This window comes from Podarcis vaucheri, assembly GCF_965113315.1.
Source record: "Podarcis vaucheri genome assembly, chromosome: 11".
Lineage (NCBI taxonomy): Eukaryota > Metazoa > Chordata > Lepidosauria > Squamata > Lacertidae > Podarcis > Podarcis vaucheri.
In genome coordinates, this window is record NC_138749.1 from 62648890 (window position 1) to 62671824 (window position 22935).

At 44.2% G+C, this 22935-nt stretch overlaps 1 protein-coding gene across 14 annotated transcripts; it reads right to left on the reverse strand.

Moving 5' to 3' along the window:
- Positions 1–259: 259 nt before the first annotated feature.
- On the reverse strand, positions 260–20675 carry GCNT1 (glucosaminyl (N-acetyl) transferase 1). Of its 14 annotated transcripts, none has more exons than XM_082241626.1 (4): positions 19972–20268; positions 14236–14283; positions 7137–7197; positions 260–3885 (listed from the first exon to the last, which is right to left on the reverse strand). In XM_082241626.1, the coding sequence occupies exon 4, from the start codon at positions 3811–3813 to the stop codon at positions 2503–2505; it is 1311 nt and encodes a 436-aa protein (XP_082097752.1). In that variant the 5' UTR covers positions 3814–3885; positions 7137–7197; positions 14236–14283; positions 19972–20268; the 3' UTR covers positions 260–2502. The 14 variants fall into 14 exon arrangements, 13 of the variants coding, with proteins under 13 accessions (XP_082097752.1, XP_082097755.1, XP_082097754.1 ...); XM_082241629.1 differs by having other exon boundaries at positions 7056–7197; XM_082241628.1 differs by lacking the exon at positions 19972–20268 and adding an exon at positions 19794–19965.
- Between the last annotated feature and the right edge of the window lie 2260 nt (positions 20676–22935).

Sequence of the window (22935 nt, forward strand, 5' to 3'; positions counted from 1 at the left end):
TTTCTCTGCTAATGCTGCGCTAAGTACTCAACATTGCAAATGTCCTATTGATGCCAGAAATGGCATGCATTCGAAAATATATACCAACTATATAACAAGAGCTGTGTGTATATAAGTAAGATTCTAGATATTATTTGTTCCCATAGTCTATAGCAGAGGAGCCATTTAAATGTAATCACTAATAAAATAGAAACTTCATTTATAATCATCCTAAGACTTTCAACTATAAGGTTACATATAGCATCAAAATAAATTCCTACACATTTCCCCTTCCTTTATTGCACTGTTAAATGTGTTTACGAACACATTGCCCTTCAAAAGAAGTTGAGTAACATTATAAAGGACACCAGTTCAGATACATAGGATGACTTGCACCAGAGCCACAATTCAAGATAATGTGGTCCTGTGTACATATGTATGGCACATATTTGGAGTAGGTAGCTTCTTAGGAACAAGATAAGCAAGACATTTCAACCCAAACAACTTAAATTAACAACCAAGTGTACTGTGAAGTCAGTATCCAGAGGCGGAGGGGTCAGTATCAGTTTTAGGAGCTCATACACCCAAAATATTAGGTCTGAAGTTCATTCACAGGCAGAAAGAGCAAGAAAATGGTAGTGAGGTGGTTGTAGAGATGTTATGGTCTGCAGCAGCATTTCCAAACCTAGGCCCTCCAGGCACTTTGGACTACAGCTTCTATCAGCCCCTGCTCACATGGCTGAATGGTTGGCAATGGGAACTGCTGGCTGGTCTGCAGCAAAACTCCTTAAAAATGGCAACTGAGCAAAAGGCACTGGGGGAAACAGATGCAAATGCAGGTTATTTGTAACCAGTTCATAATGAGCACAGTTCGTATGCTCTAAAGAGGAAGGCAGAGCAAGAATCCGCAAAGCAACCAGACGCCTGTGCCTAAGATTGCTTCTGCAAACAGCCTGGCATCCTGGCCACTCAACTGGGGGTGAGAGTCAGCAAAATGTGACCATACCTCCTCTTTGAGAAAGCGAGCTATGTTATATATAATAGGAATGCTGGTAGTTTTCTAGATCCCATTCTAAACTATAACTGGCTTTCTTCCATAGAAGATTGCTGATTTTTTTATACCATAGTGGATATAAAAGAGCAGTGCCGAAATATTACTGTTACAGAATTATACATAGTACAGATCAAGTGTTATGGAGCAAGAACACTTGGCAACACCTGAATCTTCAGTAGGGCATTTAAGTCCCCTCTGAATCACATGCACATCTTCAAAGCAACTCCCCAAAGGCCTAGGAAAAGATTCCCAGAGGCTTTAGAATGGTATTAGTTCTGAGAAGGGCTTCAGGCTGTAGGAAATGCAATCCATACTGGGGAAGACAAGGGCATCAAACCCTGCCTAAGATTCTCACACCAAATATGAGAAGTGAGCCTATGTAAATCATACCATGCCAACATCTGCCTCGCTGACCTCGCAGAGGTTTTTGAAAAAAGGAAAGAAAATAGAAAATAGGTTACACCAGCAACAATTCTGAATGTCATGTTTTGCATTTCACACTCATGCCATTGAAGAAAACTGTTTTAATTTATATTTAAAGTGTTCAGAAAGTCAGGACTAATATAATTAAGTTACAATATCACTTGCAAGAAATATTCCAAGAGTGTATCAAGCAACAAACAGAAGATATTGTATACAATGAAGCATTTATACGAACACAAGGCACATTAATATTTCCCTGAGAATATTTTAGCCAGTAGGCTTTTGCTGCATCACTTTTGAACAACTACAAAATGTGTTAAGAATACAGCCGACTATTAAAATTTATGCATAAAAATACATATTGTGGTTTCTATGAAGTATGCTAATACAAAGCTGTTGGCAGAGTTTTAAAAAGTTTCATGGATTTTCAACAAAAGCAGGATTTAATTATTTGGCTCTAGAGATACTTGCGCAAACTGTAAATGTGAACTCTGCAGAAGTTGTGGCTTTGGAATTTCTCAATTTTCTTTGTATTTGTAAGTATAGTCCTGCTAGACAACCCATGTTCTATCCTATGAGGCCTGCTCACTCCTGGCCCCTCCCTCCCTCCCTTCCTTCTAATTGCCATTGCTTCATAATTAATTGGGGGGGGGGGGATGCCCTTTGTAGCTGCACCAAAAAATTGAGAACACTGTTTAGATCTCTAATAAGATTCTTAAAGGCAGGGGAAGCTTTAGTCCAGTTTAACTGTTATGAAGTGCTAGTGTTGAAAACCTGAGCTCTTTGTTTCCAATGACCATACCAAATGTTCTGTTGTTGTCTATTACAACAGAATGCATATGATGGGAATCCTTTGGGAACAGCAGAAAACCAAGACAAAGTATGTAGAACAACATAATCAGCTAGTAAACATCCTACAAGGCTTGTTAAAAAAGACCAGCAAGGCGGGTGGAAGAGAGGGAAGAGGTGCACCGCACACTTAATCTCTAATATTTTTGACATCCTTATCAGAGGGAAAGGGTTTGTACCATGCAGATGGTTGCACTTTAATGGCTGTGCTGATACAGTGCTTTGTCTCTTAAATACTCCTCCAAGCAGTGAACTGCAAAGGGGTCATAGTCGGTGTCAAACTTGTTGGCAAAGAAGTGGTGTTTTCGTAGCATCCCGTTCAAGTCTCCCACTCCAAAGACACACACAGAGCGGATGTGAATTCCATTACAAGGTGGGTACGGAGCACCCCGGGACACATCCCCCTCAAAGTAATGCCACTTAACAAACCTGGCAAGAGCATTCATGTCAGAGACATCATATTTCTCGCTGGCAGAGACTGCACCTGGAACCTCAGGAATTCGCTGAATAGTAGCCCACAAGTATTCATCAGGACTGTAAGTATCTTTGGCCCATTCTATAAAAGTAAGGATTTTGTTGTTCTCTAGGACATATTCAACAAACCTCCGACTAACAACAAAGTAAGCACTGCCAGAGAAAATGGGTGTATTAAGAGGTGGCCGTTGTTTGTCTACTCCCATATTCTTCACTTTGCCATCAACAACTTCATAATGCTTCTTCCATCGTGTCTCCTTGTTTGAAGGCATTTTCTCGGTTTCCAAACTATTTTCACCCTTGAGAGCTTTTAGTTTCTCTACTATTTCTTGGTTAGTCTTAATAGGAAAATCCATACCACAAAGATTGATCAGGTATTTCCAGCTTGCGCTCCTCCTGTAGAGATCCTTCATGCAGTTGAGGTCTGCTTGCACTCTACTCCACGAAGCATATACTACACTCTCCAACTGGCTGGCCACAAAGACATTGTCAAAACATGAAGCAATCCCCTTCACTGCAGCCAAGAAAGACTCAGGGGACTTCTTATCAACATGAATGCAGTAATAGTTTTGTGGTGCGTAAATCGATCTCAGAAGTCTATCAAACATGTTAATTTTGTGATAAATTACTATTGAATATGCTATGGGAAACTCAGCTTCTTCTTTGCTCAGAGGCTGCATAATATACTTTCGCCTCTTAATAAAGGAGTTGCAGTCTGTTGTCATGTTGATGTAATCATTTGGAGTTAGTTTCAGGCTCTTTTTAAAAGAAACAGTTAAGAGCTCCAACTTCACTTTCTGAATTTCCTCTGGATCTCCCTGCAGTATCTTGGAGCAGTTGATGTTACTATTTGGGTATTCATCAGTTAGCTCCAGACGCCCATGATGTATGTAGCTTGGCTTCTGATGGATTTTGATAAGGGACAAGGTGCCTGCTGTAAAAATCAACACCAGTAGAAACTTGAAGCGTAGGTTATGACAGTGACGAAGTTTCCTTCTCAGCATTTCAGAGTGTGTTTGCAACCTCTCATGCATCTAAGAGACTTTCTTCATACGCATGATCAGGATCCAGCTTCAGAGTCTTCTGTCTGCATTTCTCAGAAGTTCCTAGAATAGTGAAAGCACACATAAATTCTAATGAAAAATTAAATTCTGCATTTTTTATCTGTGTCACAGATAATCTGTGGAATGTTAAAGGTGCAATGCTTATTCACTAGTAGTTCTGTTGTGCCATTGGCATGCCCAGTCCAGGGCTAGTCTAGGGTTAAGGGTAGCCAACTTGGAGCTGTCCAGATACTATGAGCTGCAAATCCAATCAGCCCCAGCCATCATAGCCAATACACAGGGATAATGGGGGTTGTAGTCCAAAACAACTGAAGGGAATCGTGTTAGCTATCTTTGGCCTAGGTTGTTGTCTCTCTCTATATATATATATGGCCACTTTACACATTATGCTGGGACCTCTCAGGAACGTTTGTCATCTCATAGTCCTAATTAATTTATAGGAAAAACTTAAGGTATGCTACATCATCTGTTCTGTTTTATATCTGCTAAAATCATAAACATTTTAGTTACAAAATCATTCTAATTATCAATGGCTGAACAACCTTCGGGCTCCTACTGCAAGTTTACAATCTAAAAATTACAGACAGGAAAAGAGGAAGGTAAGTAAGTAAAAAGGAACAACAACTGATTTGATAAGTTTATTATTACATTTCTGTTCTGCTTTTCCTCCAAGCCACTCAAGGAAGCATATCAAGTTTGTGTACAGAGCAAGGCAAACAGGTAGTGAGTGGCTCAAGGTTGCTTCGCTTTACGGTTGAAGGGGGAGCTGAACTTGACTCTTCTTTGTCCTAGTCAGACACTCTAACCATTATTATACCTCTGACCCAGAAAATATCACATGAATTAAGGACAGTAGAAAAGAGAAGATTAAGAAGCTGCTTAAATAAAGGCAAAGAGGAAGCAAACCTGATATCAAGAGGAACAGACGTCTGAGCACAGGATGCAACTAAAGTGATGGGGGTGGGGAACTCTGAGAGGTATTTTAAAATACAACACATGTGGTGATGTGGGAGGGGGAGGTAAGAAAAGAGAAACCAGTGAAGGCGCAAAACTACAGAAAGCCATGCAACCTGACAATAGTTACTCAGAATCCTAATTCTGTTCAGTCGATTTTGCTCTCTAGTAAGCCTACACAGGATCAAGACTGAGCCAGGTCATTTTGCTGCTAGAGGCAAAAGAAAGAATGCCGCCCTCAGCAGCCCCCTTCCCTTAGTCATCACCTGAGGCGACTGCGGGGGGGGGGGCAGTTGAGTGAAAGGAGGCCAGAGAGGAGCAGATGGTGAGGGGTCGCAGGGGAGGAGGCAAAATGCTCCTCAGAGGCCAGATCCGCTGCCCCACCCAGCCTCATGGATGGGCTGGTCCTGCACTGGGATGGATCTAATGCTGGTCCTGGAACAGACCTGTTGAAATTAATGAACTTAACTTACTTAGGTTCATTCATTTCAATGGGTCTACTCTGAGTAGGACTAGCACTGGTTACAAGCCAAAGGACTGCAACCCTAGACACAAAGTAGCTGCAGTAGTTTATACTGGATAGAAGCAGTGAAGAGAAACTAACATAGAATTATTTAACTGGTATAGTTTTCAACCTTTCCTTTGATATGTTTCCTTTCATATCCAACTGCAACAGTTGTTGTGGCCAAAAGTCAATAAGCTGCATGATCACATGTTAAGACTGAATCAAGCAAATAGATAACTCCCATGAGTAAAAGTAGTAGGTCAATGATGGATGTAAGCTGGCACAGAAGACCAAGTCCTTTTGTCTAATTAAACATAAATCTGAGATTTCTCATGGAAATAAAATACTAGGATCTTTAGAGACAGGCTGAAGTCTTCTGATTTTAAGGGACTAAGCAGCTGACAGTGCATGTCTTCAATCTGTAATTATTGGGTTTTTTAAAAGTATCCTAGCATTACATTTGACACCACAGAATTAACAGTGATTTAAACTGAAAAGCTACAAAGAAAGAGAGATAATGAAAGTTTTCTGAAAGCCTTTAATTTAAAAGATGGGTGCTTGGCTAAACATTAATGTTACGGTACTTTAAACAAAAGTTTACTTTCTTTGGAACCTCTAATTATATTCTTATTGAATCAGTCTGAGAAAAAGATCACTTTTCATCAAGTTCCAGCAGAAGTTTATAGCAAATAAACAATCAGCACAGATAATTAGGTATCATTCATTTTACCACCAACTCATTTATCTATGGTAACATATATTCCATGCACATCTAGGACCAGAAGATCCGAAAGCAGCCCATGAAGTCACATTTCTGAAGCTAAACAAATGTGGCCAGAGTGCGAATGGAAGAACCTGGCAGAAGCTTCCCTGAGTTCTGAGAAGGAAAGGCAAAAATACAGTATTTCACCACATAATCACCACAGATTTTACACTAAATTTGTGATGCAAAAAAGGGGGTGCGACGATTATATGAGGCCCCCGCCTGCTCCATGTTCCATGCCAGACCTCTGGTAGCTGCTGCCCCAGGGGGGCTGTCTGGCTGTTCAGATTATTGCTCCTCCACCCTTGCCATCTTCATCCCAGACCACAGAGGTGGTGGCAGTGAGCAGCTTCTGGTCTCTGAACCCACACCTGCCCTCTCACTCACGTTCACTGCCCCTTTCGTGGCAGCTGATTTGGAGACTGGGGGAGGGCTTATTCAGAAACCCCGTAAAGAATCCTCCACTCCACAGCTTCAGATCCAACCTCCCCCCCTCCTCGCTTTCATGTGAGGGGTCCTTTGTTTCCCACCCCAACCTGCTGCCTGGCCTCTGGGAGATGATTGATATGCACCTAGAGGTGCCTGAAGGTTCTGCTGGGAGCAGAGGCAGACGAAGGGGTCGTGGACAGGTGTTGGAGGTGGTTGCTCACCGGCTGCATCCCCTTCTTGGGTGGCGTATCCCGGGACGCCAATGCAGAACCCTCATCGTTCTTGTGCTGCTCTTCAGACAAGGCAGAGCAGTCCTGCAGCAGTTCCTGGCCGTTTGCCACAAGGCCAGGGACGGCCTGGGAGCTTATGGCTGAGACGGCGAGGAACGAGGGGAGCGGGGTGGCAGCTGGGGGAGGAAAGGAATTTACCATGCCACTCAACCAATTTTTGGACCGAAAAAACAGAGTGTGGCAATTATGTGGTGGTGACAATTAAGCAGTGAATTATGGTACAACTTTCAGACTTGGGAAGTATAAGGTTAAATTACAGAAACTGACTAACATGTTGAAGTTTGACCTCTTTTTACACCCCACTGCCCCTTCCTTCCTCCTCCTTTCTTCCTGAACAGCAATCAGGGTTCACCTTTGTTTCGCCCCAGCCAACATCCTGAAGAGACCACTGTGTCAATTTTCCAGGCAGAGACCTGTAAATGATGAACAAAGTCCTGGTTAACGGTCTTGGCTGGAGTTAGTGCCATGAAGTCCACACTGTTCAACTCCCTGCTAGCAAGGTAAAGAGAGATTGATGAAAGACTCAACTGTTGCTACAGCACATAAAAAGCAACCTGGCTATATTCATGCCCCCTCTCACCCTGCTAATTTATACTGACTTCACTACCACATTCTGCATACTTTGGGTTTAATTCTGATGACAAAGATGAAACACAGAGACGCCAATCTAATTTGGCCTTCCTTGTAATCTCCCAGCAATGTCAAGGCACAGACAGGAGTAAGGACCCCAGCGTACATCCTATAAGAAATAAAATGAGTGTCTGCTCATAGAAGAATACTTCATGGGGAGGGGGAATGTGATTTTTACAGCAGCATGTGAAATAGCAGGTGGTCTGATGTTTCAAGAAGGCAAGGAAACACCTAGCAAAAGATTTGAGTCACAGGATAAAACATTGTAAGTAAGAAGAAAATTGGAAACTCTATTAGACTGATCTGCTTACAAAGTAGTGTTCACAGATTTTGCCTGTGGCAAGTGACATGCTCTCTTTGAAATTTTGGATCTCCTAAGTCAAGAACAGGGTGTGCATTCTGCTTCACACATAACTAGAGAATCCTCAAGAGCAGAACTGTAAGTCACGTGCTCTTCTGTGGCTTCTGCTGAGCTTTCAGGCCCAGTTTCAGAGCTTACCTCATGAACATGGTGTTATAACTGAAGTACGACTAATGCCATCTTGAGCCAAACAGTTCCCACTTGGATTTCAGTAATCATGCTGAAATGCAAGCTTAAGAGAGGAACAGAAAAATGACAAAGAACAGGAAAAGATATAAAGGAAAATTATAGAAGCATGCAAAGGCATGACATTCTATGAACAGGAAAATGGCATCTGTGGTTTCTAGCAGTAAGTCCATATCACAGGGCGTCTTGCCTATATATGACTATAAAAGGAGAGTGTAAACAGAGGCTGAGGTTCCACCCTCTGATCACTTTCCTGGTTGCTTGCTGTAACCTTTCCTGCTTGGGCAAGAAATAAAACTTTGCTTTTAGAGAGTTCCCAGATGTCACTCATCATTGCTAGTGAGTAAAGGACTCGGCTGTGCAATGGACCTTGGCTGGGGTTTCCTCACATCAGTGGTAGCAAGCAGGCAACCAGGGAAAGACCAACAGAACACATGATGATTAGGAGGCTCCCCTGGCACTTTTGGTGCATGTCTTTAGGTGCCAGGAAAAAACATTCCTCTTCTCTCAAGCCTTTGGCTGATTAAAAAATCTAGGGGCTTTTAAACTGTGTATGAGGAGGGTTATTGCTTTTGCTACTGTGGTATGTATTTTTGGGTTATATTGTACTTCCTGTGATCCTTGGATGAAGAGTTGTATAGAAATGAAGAAGATGAGGAAGATGAAGATGAAGATGAAGATGAAGATGAAGAAGAAGAAGAAGAAGAAGAAGAAGAAGAAGTAGAAGAAGAAGCAGCAGAAGCAGCAGCAGCAGCAGCAGCTGCAGGTGGGAAAAAGCTGAATGACCATGATTCTGCAAGTCACAGGGCTATGCAGGATAAAAATGGGGTTTCCAAAGACTTTTAAAAGGATTGTGTTGTGTGCTTAAGCACTCCCTAAATGTTGTGTTGCTGCCACAAACTTGTTTGGTCCACTATACAAAAAACCCAGCAGCCTTGGACATTGTCAAATCTTTCATTCAGTTTGGGTTCAACAGCAAACTCCAACTCACATGGCATAGTAAGATATATACTAAGCCTGCAACATGCTGGACCTGAAAGGCATTTAAATCTGAGCTTGCATTTTAAGTATGACTAAGGGAGAAAACATTGGGTGTGTATGTGTATGTCTGCCTACTGACAATAATGCTTCGCCACTGTTGGAGTGGACAATGGGTTTTACATTTTTAAAAAGAAGTGGCTACTCTTTAACACATAGTGGATCTTGATTTTTCATGTTAAAAGATGCAAAAGAGTTCAGCAATAACAAATCCAGCATCAAGATTTTTAGTTCGGCTTAGCATGACTGAGCGAAAGTACAGGTTCTGTGAGTGAAGACTGAAGCTACAGCATGACTTCTCTGCTCCTGGTGCTGCTGCTCCACTACCCAGGGCTGTGCTCTCTTCAACCTGGGGCTCGTGATCTGTCTCACTCTGGACAAACCATGGGCTGTTTCCATCTGTGGTTTGTCTGCGGGAAACAAACCACAAAGACAAGTTCAGGCATAATGCTAAGTTGGTCACACAGAATATTGATCTAGATAGGCCTTTGGTCTAATCATGTCATCAGCCTAGTAAAATGCCAAAGAGAAGAACAGCAGCAACACAATGGATGTGGAATTTTAAGCACTGTTGAAAGGTTTTGAAGGAAATGGCCTTAATAAAGAAATGATAGAAAAGCAGGAGAACCATCATCATCAACCTTTTATTCGACCGTCTGTCAGAAAAAAAGTACATTTGTCAATACACAGTTAAAAGCTCCAGGAAAATTTTAGAACTTAGCCAACACTAAAATGGGCTAAACAGATAGCCCCATATCAATACAGTCAATTATAATCTTGCGATGCTTAAAAGCTAAAAAAAGAAATTTGGCCACCAAGGAAGGTATAGCTCTAGTGACGTTTTATTCAGCAAGTGTAAAACCTGGTTTTCTCCGGATAGGAAGCTAGATTGACATAGGAGTGGGTCTATAAAATTATGTCTAAGCTCTGCATAAGAAGGGCAAGTCAAAAGAATGTGTTCGGTGGACTCAACCACACCCATGGCACAATGACAGGTTCTCTGGGCGTATGGTACTCCCCTGTACCTTCCCCACAATATCGCAGAGTCAAGGACATTTAATCTAGCCGCTGTAAGAAGTCTACGGTATTCCACATAGTGAATTTCTGCAAGGTAGGGGGCTGGTATGGTCCGATAAATCTGGTCCCCTAGGAACATCCCTGGTTTTACCTGGGCTATGTCTTCTTGTCTGGCAATGTCACTCAGTCTCCGGGAGATCACAGCTCTAGCTTGATTGTACGTCATAGACTCAAAGTAAAGGTGAGACAATCCGCAGGATTGAACCTCGTTAGTGACCTCCCTTTCCCACGATGATTGGAAATCGTCCCTCAATATCAAGGGGGCAATACCCACTGGTTTAAAACAAGGCTTGAGCCATAGCCAGAGCTTCGTCTTCAAGGCCACATGCCGTAGAGCTTGCCAGCCGACCTCTAATCTCATAACCGCACCCGCTACCGAGGGGGGAATCCTAAGGATGGCTCTAAGGAATCGCGTTTGGATAGAATCCAGTTTCAAAAAGTCCCTACGGGAGCCTAAAGAGATGCCCACCAAAAGAAGGGGGAGGACTTTCATTTGAAAGAGTCTCAAAGCTATCTTCACTGATTGAGCCTGATTCTTGGCATATAAGGATCTAATCTGGATGGCTGCTTTAGATGCGTTAGTTGTTATATAGTCTCTATGGGCCAGAAAAGACCTATTTGACCGTATTACTTGTCCCAGATATTTAAAGCAGTTAACCTGCTCTAAGGGGATCCCGTTCATCAACCATCGATGGAGTCTCGGTCGGGCAGAGAAGACCATGATCTTGGTCTTAGCATAGTTGGGTTGGAGCTCATGCTGATCACAGTATTCATGTAGAGCAGTGTTTCCCAAACTTTTTTGGGCAACGGCACACCTGTTTACTGAAAAAAAATCTCGCGGCACACCACCATTAAAGCCCCGCCCCGTGACGTCAGCGCGCAGCGTCACGCCGGGAGGGATGCACGAAAGTGAAAGTTTTTTCCCTCCCCCTTGCCGGGGAACCTCCAAGCTTTGGGGGTGGGAGGAGGCAGCAGAGCGAGGGACTGAGGGACGGCGGCAACTGAGGCGGCGGCGGCTGTTGTGGTGGTGGCGGCGATAGCAGGCGGAGGAGGGGGCGGCGGCAGGGCTTGAGGAGCCGTCGCCGGGAGTTGCTGCTGCTGTTGTTGCTGCTGCTGCCCGGACATGCCGCCCTCCTCCTCCTCCGCTGTCTCGCGCTCCTCCCTTTTGCACGCGCTGCCCCGCCGCTCGGCACCACCACCGCGGAGCCGCCCCTGGCTCGACGCGGATCCTCGCCGTCGCCGCCTCTCACCGCCCGACTCGCCCGCCTCCCTCCCACGGCACACCAGCCAGTGTCTCACGGCACAGTAGTGTGCCGCGGAACACCGGTTGGGAAACACTGATGTAGAGCTTGCAACATTCTCCTCAGTCCAATAGGGGATCTGGCAAGAAGTGCGGCGTCATCCGCATACAGAAGAATATTCAGAGATTGGCCCAGGAGAACCACTACATTTCCTCCTAGTAGACTATGGATACCTATAGTCTACATCCTACGTTGTCCTACTCACATAGGTGATGCAATTGATGTAAAATCCTTCTTGTCCAGTTCTTGATCAATCCTCCCCTCACTATCGCTCCCTCCCTCCCTCTTTCCATACTGCTGTCTATCAAACTCCTATTCATGTGCTCTTCCCTCTGGCTGGGTAACCATAAACTTCATTGCATAATACAAAGTCTGCTAGAAAACTTAGAAATTAGGATATGCTGTGGAAATTAGAAGTGCTGTTTGAGAATCAGATGGGTAGAGGAACTTAGAAAGAGGCCAAATCTTCTGTTTGGATGATTGATGGCTTTGTCAATGCAATTACAACAGCAATCTTATAAGTACTATATTGCTATCTTACTTCGAATCAAAATGTAGTGATATAGAGCAAAGTTCAGACTAACATTATCTTCCATATAAAGAAATTATGTACTTTGAATGAAGCACCATACAACTGATTGATTTGCTTCAGTTACAGTCTTAAATCTGTGGTCTTTATCACTGGTCATTCTTTATTCTCTGAATTTCTGGGCTGTTAATGAGTGACCCCTGATTAGATGACCACATTAAACACAAGACTGTTCGTTCTTGCCTTCTCTTGCATTGTGTTCCTGTGTAGGATTCACTCTGGGAAATGAATCAGTGGGACCTTCACGGTGGAACTATTCTCCCTCCTCCACATCTTTTTAAAGAGGGACAGATAAGGGGTGCCAAAAAGAAGAAGATTGTTGAAAACAAAAACCATACTTCTAACATTATTCCCTGCCTATGTGTAAACCACACCTCAGAGATACCGGCTAGTTTAATCAGGAATCAGAATGAAGTCACCTGGAATTAATTCAGCTGCAATCAACATAGCCAATAGTCAGAGGTAGTGGGCGTTGCAGTTCAACAACACCTGGACTATATATATTTCCAACCCTGAATTATAGGAACCATCCTGTGTTACTGACCATATAATTTGCATAGTTTACAAAAAACGCAGAGCTGAAGTTATAAGAAAAGGGATTTGTCTTTACTCTTGCATAATAGGATCATTTAAGCAACTTAAATATGGATTCCTTAAACCTTATGTTCTTATTGCATTTTAGAAGGCTTTTCTCAGATTAGCCCTATGACCAACTAAATTTAATCTTAAACTCAGAAAATGACATTATAGTACTTTAATCATTAGTTGTCTTTGTAGAAGTGTTTGGGGGTGTTGTTTCCTATTTAGTAAAATTAGGTTTTTAAAAAGATGAAATAAATATGAGCTAAACTCTAAAGGAGCCTTTCCATTATCAAAGGTGCCCAGTGCCCCATTTGAAGGAAATGCAGCCCCCAAATGGTACTTTCAGAAGCAGTCAGGGGAATTTGGGGGAGGAAATCGGTGGCAAGTGTTCTGATTTTAATCAACACCATACTGGGGGCCAGTGGCTGCTTTACCTTAAAAAGAAAGAGGGTGAATTAAAAATCCCTGTTAAAGCACAAAGTGCACTGGGTGACAATGAATACTAAGACATAAAACAAAGTTTTTTAAAAATGGGACTGGGATTGCTTGGGAAAGCATGGAAAGCATTCAAACAGGTATATATTGTGAAAGGAACAAAACACGAGCTGGACTGATGTGATCAAACTCGTTGTCAGAACTTACAAAGTTCTTACTTCACCACCAAAAGCTTCACCCACTTCCCCCCCAAGAAGTGCCATTGGAGTGCTGGCTGAGGTGAAATTCTAGACCTGCAGCTTTCAATATGCAAAGTCCAGCTTTCCTCCCGGTCATTCTTGTTATATGGTGTCCTAAGTAATAGTTGCAACAGTTTGGAGATAGTTTCCCAGAAAGTCAGTTTCCCAGAAAGCCAGATGAGCCACAAGTAACAAGATGAAAGGAGAAGAAAATGAGTCAAAACTTGAAGAAACAGAATCAAGAGTTGCCAGGAAAAGATAAAGACAGTGACGGAAGCAGAAAGGAATAAAAGGAAACTGGATCATGAGTCTGGAAGGTCCTGAAAGAAATTATTCCTAATGACCAGAAACTGGGAAGTATATGAGGTCGGAACAACGTCAAAAATATGCAATCTGCATGTGAGAAGAAAGTCTATACAGTACATGTAAATTCTCTATGCAGGCAGGGGAAGGGAAATCATCCAGCCAGCAACAGCAAACTCAGGATCTCCCACCCCTCAGGTGAGTAGGAGAAGCATGCCAGAGCAGAAAGTGGATCCCAAGACCAGAATTCTAGTCTCTGTGTGTAGGTGGATGGGTATATTGTAGTCTCCAAAAAAGAGGAATAGATCAAAATATTCCCTTTCTGAATTCAAGGAGAAAAGACCAAGGGTGAAAAGAAGTGCAAAACATGTTGTTTTCTTTTATGAACAAGGAGAAAAATGACACTGACCAGAAAAGGAAAGAAAGAATAACCAGGTTGTAGTAAAGACAGAGGAAAACATACATAGAATCATAGAACTGTAGAGTTGGAAGGGACCCCTAGGGTCATCTAGTCCAACCCCTGCACCTGGAAACATGACAAAAGATACTTACACATTCCAATGTCATTTATGCACATATCACGGAAGAGAAAGATGAGTAGCTCTTAAAACAGCTAGTTATCATATTTGAGAACTGATGCTACCTTGGCAGCCTATTAAAAAACAACTATAGTGCCCACCATTAAACTTGAGGATGAAATATGCACTCACATAATTTTATGTCCAGGAAAATTAGAACAAACCAGTTTGAGAGTACACCTTGTGGAAGAAAAAGGAAATTGCCACAAATCAACATGGTTTAACAAATTACCGTATTTTTTGCACCATAGCACTCACTTTTTTCCTCCTAGAAAGTAAGGGGAAATGTCTGTGCGTGTTATGGAGGGAATACCTACGGGTGGCATGCCTACAGATTTTCCTCCTCTAAAAACTATGTGCGTGTTATGGTCGGGTGCGTGTTATAGAGCGAAAAATACGGTATTATTACAGACAGCAGAGGCATTCTTGGTAAGGAATTGGTTCCAGCTAATTAAGGAAATGCAATTAATTTTGTTTTACTTTTAAGGTAGACCCGGTACAAGTTGTTGTTGCTGCTGAAGTGAAATGTGGATTAGACAGTGCTACTATAAAACATATAAGCAGCTGCCTAAAAGACTGCATGCAAAAGGTATTAGAAATGGAAAGACAGTGAATAATGCTGGTCAGTGTTTTCATTAAGTGCTGCTGATAGCACACTTTCAACATGAAACAGAAAGAGGGACTCAAGAGATAAGTCTCTGAATTCTTAAAGACTGAAGAGCTAGCAGTGACTGAAAGAGAGTTAAATTCTTTAGGCTACAATCCTAGCCTCACTCTTTGATATAGCAGAACTTATTTGTGAATAGACACGACTAGGATTGCACTATCAGTGCAGAGTGCAATCCCTAGAGTAGCCATGCAGGCTACTCTGGCATCCTCATATTGCACATGGCCAAGGGCTTATACAGGCAGCAACAATTTTAGGTACATCCAGTTGATGCGAGACTGCCAACATGCGGGTCCTTTTGGACCTGGAAAGGGGCAGAACAGAACGGGGTGGGTAAGGGTGGCACACTTATATATGTTCTGCTGGCGTGTGTAGGGGCCAGGAGCAGAACCCCTGTGCAAAATGATCACCACCTGTAGTAGCTTGACTTAACAGTGACTTGCCCTTGACTCCTCAGTTTTGTTTATGGCTGAGCCAATATTTGAGCAATATTATTCCCAGGTCATGCTTTTAATGTGCTTCAATATAGCTAGTAACAAACTAGCAGGAAACTTCCTTATATCTAATTTAGTATTGTCTACACTGAAAGCAGCTCTCTAGGGTTTCAGACAGGGTCTTTCTCAGTCATTCCTGAAGACTGAACCTGTAATCTTCTGCATGCAAAGCACATGATCTGCCATCAAACTGGCAATTCTTGAAATATTGCGGATTGCAAGAGAAAACTAAAATCCTGTTACTATATGGTAAAAAAGGGAGGAAATACAAAGGTAGGTTTTACTGACAGAATAATGACTTATACATAATAGCATTGTTAGACTGCACTGATTATGACCTTACACAGCATAGCATGCACTGCAAGTGTGATTTAATGGTTACTCACAGCATTATGGGATCATTTCCTGTGCCATCTTCTGTTAGTATACTTAACAATATTTGTATATAGAATCTATAAGGGTGAGGGAAATTATAGGGGTCCTTCTCAGCTGGGAGGCAGGGCACCCATAAAATGGTGGAAAGACATCACTGACGGCATCCAGGCAGGAGAGGCAGAGTTAGGGGAGTGCAACTGGATCAGTCATACTGGATGCAGAGCCTTGGCGCCACCACCAGGGATGCCACAATTATGATTTAGAATGGAGTGTGACAGGTGGAGGGGCGCTGAATTTTGGTGCTGTACAGGGCACCGCTGAAATTTAAGACCCCAAGACCCACCATTGCACACAGGGACAGATCAAGGCCATGATGGTGCCTGGGATACGGCCGTAGTAATAGAAATCTACACAGATAACATTTTGTCATAATTAATACTATGGCAAGGAGTTCTGTAGGATCTTTTTGCCTCTTAGAATTCCAAAATGAATTAAGAAGGGAAGATTATGCACTGTTCCTTCAAGCTGGTGAGCATTTGCTTACGAACTTTCCACAACTAAAAGATGTCCTGGTTATTATTAGTATTCATTCTTCCACAAACTAAAAGAGATAATTTCCAAAGAATGATGGCTACTAGTTGCTCATTCCCGTTTGGCCTGGGCCAGTCAGGATCATGTAAAGAAGAATAGCTTCTGCAAGATACCACACCATTGTTCTAAAAAGAATGTGACTGGAAGTGCCAAAGAAAAGTTCTTGCAATGGGGAGAAGCTCCAGGGAACTCTTGCAAACATTGCTCTTGCTTGAGACAAATAAGATTATACAGACTTGAAGTTTATGAATACAGCAGAGAACAGTCATATAATAAAACAGCCTTTAAAAGGCAGTGTTTCAGAAGGGTATTTGTTCATTGTGAAAAACTGGGTGGGACCAGACAGCAATCATAAACTATGCAGCACTGTTACTGATCATCCCTTTGTGATTTTGCACAATATTTGTATTCATAGAATTCTTCCCTGTGGGGGACTTCCATTAAGCCCTATCGCTGTTCAGTCTCCCTTCTTGCCTATGGGGCTGGCTTAACACCCTGACAGGAGCTCCACTGAAACAGATGGTGGCTGTGTAGCATGAATGAGATGACAATCAAGGCTTCCACTGACACCACCTTATTAAAGTTCCTGAAAAGAAACCCAAGCTTACCCTGACCATCCCGCGATGGCAGGATAATTACTTCTTACAAATTAAAAAGGAAGAGAAGAGAATAAGTGAATTTTAGCAGAAAGGATAAACCAGCCAAGAGCTACCCAAAACAGAAAAGGCCTTTGTGCCTCAGCACAACAGCTTCTATGTTCTTGGCGAGCCTGAAATCTGTTACCTCCAGCCTTATTTAGAAGACCTGTTTGGAACAGCACAGATTCCAAATGGGCCACTCACACCCCTGTTTAAAAGCCACCAACCCCTCCTCTTTCTTTTAAACAGATACCCTTTTCAGAACACCCTAGAAAAGGAGGCCTGAGGCCAGATCAATCCTGAATTGCCTGCTCATGACTGCTCATCATAAACAGCCACAGATAGTCAATGGGGAATAGCTAGGTATCTGCTGCCCTTAAGCACCAGGGATGCTATTTAAGACTGGGGGCTTCAGTTGATGGGAAGTAAGGAAACAGTACAAGTAAATAAATAATTTTTAAAGCATGTTTGCTTATACACACGCACATTTCAAGTTAGCACCCAGCTTTCCCACAAGGTAGTGAAGTCGTCAGTCCTCAAGAAAGTATCAAGAAAACTTAAACAGAGAACAAAGATTTTTTTAAAAAAATGCTTGACTATAATTCTGCACACAGATCCTACTTTAATCAGAATGGTGGCACCTGCCCATGAACTGGTAGGTGCAAGAATGCAGGCTTAGCTACTTTTCTAATCCACCACTTTTGTACTCTGAAAGTTTGCGCAGTATTTTTAATAGGCTGGAAATGTGCCAACCTCTTTGTCCAAGAGTGTTGCATTACAGATCAAACAGAATCATTCAGCAGCTGCAGCTGCATTTTTATAACAACTCCTCCTGAAACACCTGTGTGAAGGTATGTTTTAAAAAAGAACGAACACATATTCAACATGCTTCAGGACCTGCTGGATTGCTTTTAACTACACTCATGCAACTTAAATTACTTTCAATCATATTTGCATTTAAATTAAGTAATCAGCCCTAATGAAAGCTGCCAGATCATCAGTCATAAGGGAAAGGGCATCGTTTATGGTGTAGAATTGTACCTCCCTTTGTTTTACCAGTTACATATTGAGCGGAGATTGTTCTAAATAATGGGTTAGTGTATCCACAGTCCCAAATCCTTCTGGCTAATTTAAAACAAAAACATCATGGCTATCTGACCAATGCTGATTACACTGCTCTAAATTTAGCCCCCCTCCCCATTTTATTCTACATGCCAGCGGGGAGTCCCATGAAGTGTGCGGAGCAAGTGATGCAACTCTACCTTTTGTACAGGAGGCTATATTCCAGGCATGTGCAGGTGGAAAGTTTCTACATGTGCGTACACACCCCCAAAAAACCCCACATTATCTCTCCAGGTTTCATCCAGATAACATCACAGTTCAAGGTGACATTCCAGCTCAGAAAGAGTCCTTGAAAAGGTCACACAGCAGCAGGGCCAGTGAAGCGTGAGGTCTGAGGAGGCAGGGGCTGGAGGAAGTCCAGAGGACTAGACAGAGAGGCTTGGTGGGTGGAGTATATTTGGTCCCTGGGCCCAAGATTGCCCTCCCCTGCCCTACAGCATTCTACACAGGGCAAACAAAGCAGATGCCAGGCAAAGAAGAAAACAAATCCAAACCTGGCATAGGCTTAGATCAGGGGTCACCAAACGTTTTCAGCAGGGGGCCGGTCCACTGTCCCTCAGACCTTGGGGGGGGGGCCGGACTATATTTTTTGTGGGGGGGGGGAGCAGTGGCGTAGCGTGGGTTGTCAGCACCCGGGGCAAGGCAAGTAATTTGCGCCCCCTAACCCGTGGATTTGCGCCCCCTAACCCTAACCCCCAGATGTTGTGCCCAGTGTGGCCGGCCCCCCCTGCACCCCCCACGCTACGCCACTGGGGGGGGAAGAATGAATTCCTATGCCCCACAAATAACCCAGAGATGCATTTTAAATAAAAGCACACATTCTTCTCATGTAAAAACACACTGATTCCTGGACCGACTGTGGGCTGGATTTAGAAGGTGATTGGGCCAGATCCGGCCCCCAGGCCTTAGTTTGCCTACCCATGGCTTAGAACCATATTCAGAGGCCTGAGGGGAAACATTTCAACCTCCCAGGACACTGGTTTTAAGAGGCTGTTTTTCATGCAAATAACCTCAAAAGAGAGATTTTCCAGCACTGAAGGACAAAATTATGGTATCACCTGTGGTGTGAATAGTTCTCACTAACATGTTAATTAGCTGACCAAGGTAAAGGTATCAGTACTGCTGTGTGAATGCTCACTGGTCTTATTTTACATATATTTAAATTTTAATGTTAATTGTCAGTTTTCCTTTTTTACACTGTGATTTCATCAGACCTCACAATATGAGGATGGTAGACCTACAGCCATGTGCATATATATTCTTGCTGACTTCAGATAATACATACATCATGCATCTCACAAAGTGGCCTCTAGTCCATGAAAGTTGATGTTATAATAAACCTGTTAGGCAGCAATCCTAACCCTCCATACCTGAGTGCAGGTCCCACTGAATTCAACAGGACTTAATTGGCTAGGGTTGCACTGTGAGTTGCTAAAGCTGACTGCCTTGTTGATCAGCAATGTAGGGCCTGAACTGAAATTATGCCGGCAGGAACATCAAACAACCCATATATGAACTCAAGCAAAACAATTACAATATTTGGGAGGGGGGAAGACATCCTGCTGTTAAACCAGAAATCCATTTTGGAAACTTTTCTCTTTCAAAGGAGCCACTTGCCGGCTGATAACGACTCTAGTTCGAAGAGATACTGGCAGGGAGTTAACGCTTATCAAAGCCTCACAGCCATTTCCGAGCACACCATTTGCACCCAGTTCCCTTTTCTTTTCAGCAGGAATTCCTCCATGAAAGCGGCTTCCCCTCCGCCCGCTTCGAGCCCAAAGACAGAAGCGAAGCTTGTCTTACCTGTATAACCTTTCCACTGATAATCATGAACGTGTGGAAGAGCTTTTTAGAACTGAATGCCTGAATCAGATCCCTCCCCCCCGAACACGTGAAGCTCGGGTGCAGCAAGCAAGCAGATGCAAAAGAGCTGAGGATCGCACCTCCCGCGCCCGCCGAGCGCAACCCGCGGCGCGCCCACCTTCTTCCGCGGGGCTCATTCCCTGGCGGCGCCTGGAGGAGCGCAGCGGCGGGAGGGAGGAGAAGGCGCACGTTGAAGTCCGATTCGTTTCCTTTCTGTGCGGAGGCGGAAGCGCGAGCCTCCCCGCGAGGAGAGCCCGAGTTGCGCGGCAAAGGGAGCAAGCCCTCCCCGAAGTCAGCCGGCCGCGAGTGGCGCGCATCCTCAGGAGACTCTGCCAGCCCAGAGCCAGGAGGGCGAGGCGCCCGGCTCCCCGCTGCACCTCGCCTCTGGCTCTCGCTTCTGGCTCGGAGGCGCCTCCCTCCGCCACCAGCTTCCCCCTCGCCGGGCCTGACAGCCCCTCCCCGCCCAGGAGCCCAGAGAGCAGCCTTGCGCGCGCTCCTGGCCGCGGAACCCTCCAGGCGCGCCGCCGCTCCCGCCCAGCTACCTAGCGCCGCCGGGAACCCCGCGCGTGGCCGCCTTGCGCCGAAGCGGGGCGGCAATCCTGCGCGCACTTACCGACTGAGCGCCTCCAAGGAGGCAGCATTTCCTCTTACTTCTATCGTGGCGGACCGTAGCGAACACGGAAATACCGTTAGAACGACGCATTAAACAACAACACCCGAAATAAAACAGCAACAATAGATTCCGCCAGCTGTGCATTAAATCGTAAGTGCCTGCTGGACAAATGGAGCAGTTTTTACCTTGTGCCTCAAAGTGGCCATTGCAGGGGGAGAGCAATGTCAGGCCGAAGAGAGGTTGCAATCTGGAGGCTCCTTCCACCTGTGCTGCGCCTTGTGTTGCCACCCGGCTAGCAAAGCTAATGTTGGGGCAACAAGAAGGGCATCTCTGGTTGATCTTAGTAGTTAGGTGGGCACTGGTGGTTGGTGCCCATTGGGCAGGCAGTTGGAAGCACAGCCAAGGACAGGCAGAGCCGCCCACCGACTGGCTGCAAGAAGGCTGGCAGGGAGAGGCTGGCTAAGGTTGTTGGCATGCTGCCCCTTTCATCCTAACAGTATTGCTGAAAGTGGGGCAATACTGGAGAAGGTGTTCCTTCGGCTACCTGGGCTCAAAGTCATTAGGGGCACAATAGGACCAATACTTTGAATTGGGTCCAGTAGTTCACAGACAACCATTGCAGAGATGTGATGATCAGAGTAATATGATCTCCTCTCTCCACTCCAGATACCAGCCAAGCGTCAGTATTCTGCAGCTTCTGGACAGTCTTCAAGGGTAGCTCCACATACGATATGTTGCAGTAATCTAAACAGGAGGTTATTACTGCTTGAGTAACTGAGGTGAAGCTGCCCCAGTCCAGGAACAACTGTAGCTGGTGAACCAGCAGGAGGCAGGCAAAGGTAGTTCTTGCCACTAAGACACTTGAATCAAGAAGTAGAGGCAGATTTAGGAGAGCACAACTGGTTTTCCTGCACTGGGCCCAGAGGGCACCACAGGAGGTGGCACAACAATGAGTTGGGACAGAAGACAAGAGGCAGGGGTTGCCTAATTTTGGCGTCACACAGGGCACCACTGAAATTTGAAAGCAAGGAGTGCCACCAAGCTATGGACCTGGTCTGTTGGCAGGAGTGCTATCCCAGGTCATGTCAATTCTCAGGATTCAGCTGCAGTCAATAGTGATAAAAACAGAAGTCCATAAACTACCAGTATTTGCTCTTATTGTAATAGCACCATCACTGTACAGCAGGGAACCTGCAGCCCTCCAGATAGCAAAAGGAAGAACAAAGAAACAATGGGGTCACTCAGAGGAGAAGATGGTGAAATGCAAACAGGGGACACAGAAAGGGCTGAACTACTCAATGCCTTCTTTGCCTCAGTCTTCTCCGATAAAGAAAACAATGCCCGACCTGAAGAATTTGGAGCAAATGATTCAGCAAAGGAAACACAGCCCAGAATAACTAAGGAGATAGTACAAGAATATTTGGCTAGTTTAGATGTATTCAAGTCTCCAGGGCCAGATGAACTGCATCCAAGAGTATTAAAAGAACTGGCAGATGTGATCTCAGAACCACTGGCAGTCATCTTTGAGAATTCCTGGAGAACAGGCGAAGTCCCGGCAGACTGGAGGAGGGCAAATGTTGTCCCTATTTTCAAAAAGGGGAAAAGAGAGGACCCAAATAATTACCGCCCAGTCAGTCTGACATCAATACCAGGGAAGATTCTGGAGCAGATCATTAAGCAAACAGTCTGTGAGCACCTAGAAAGGAATGCTGTGATCACCAATAGTCAGCATGGATTTCTGAAAAATAAGTCATGTCAGACTAACCTGATCTCGTTTTTTGACAGAATTACAAGCCTGGTAGATGAAGGGAACGCAGTGGATGTAGCCTACCTTGATTTCAGCAAGGCATTTGACAAGGTGCCCCATGATATTCTTGTAAAGAAGCTGGTAAAATGCGGTCTTGACTATGCTACCACTCAGTGGATTTGTAACTGGCTGGCTGACCGAACCCAAAGGGTGCTCATCAATGGTTCCTCTTCATCCTGGAAAAGAGTGACTAGTGGGGTGCCACAGGGTTCTGTCTTGGGCCCGGTCTTATTCAACATCTTTATCAACGACTTGGATGATGGACTCAAGGGCATCCTGATCAAATTTGCAGATGACACCAAACTGGGAGGGGTGGCTAACACCCCAGAGGACAGGATCACACTTCAAAACGACCTTGACAGATTAGAGAACTGGGCAAAAATAAACAAGATGAATTTTAACAGGGAGAAATGTAAAGTATTGCACTTGGGCAAAAAAAATGAGAGGCACAAATACAAGATGGGGGACACCTGGCTTGAGAGCAGTACATGTGAAAAGGATCTAGGAGTCTTGGTTGACCACAAACTTGACATGAGCCAACAGTGTGACGCGGCAGCTAAAAAAGCCAATGCAATTCTGGGCTGCATCAATAGGAGTATAGCATCTAGATCAAGGGAAGTAATAGTGCCACTGTATTCTGCTCTGGTCAGACCACACCTGGA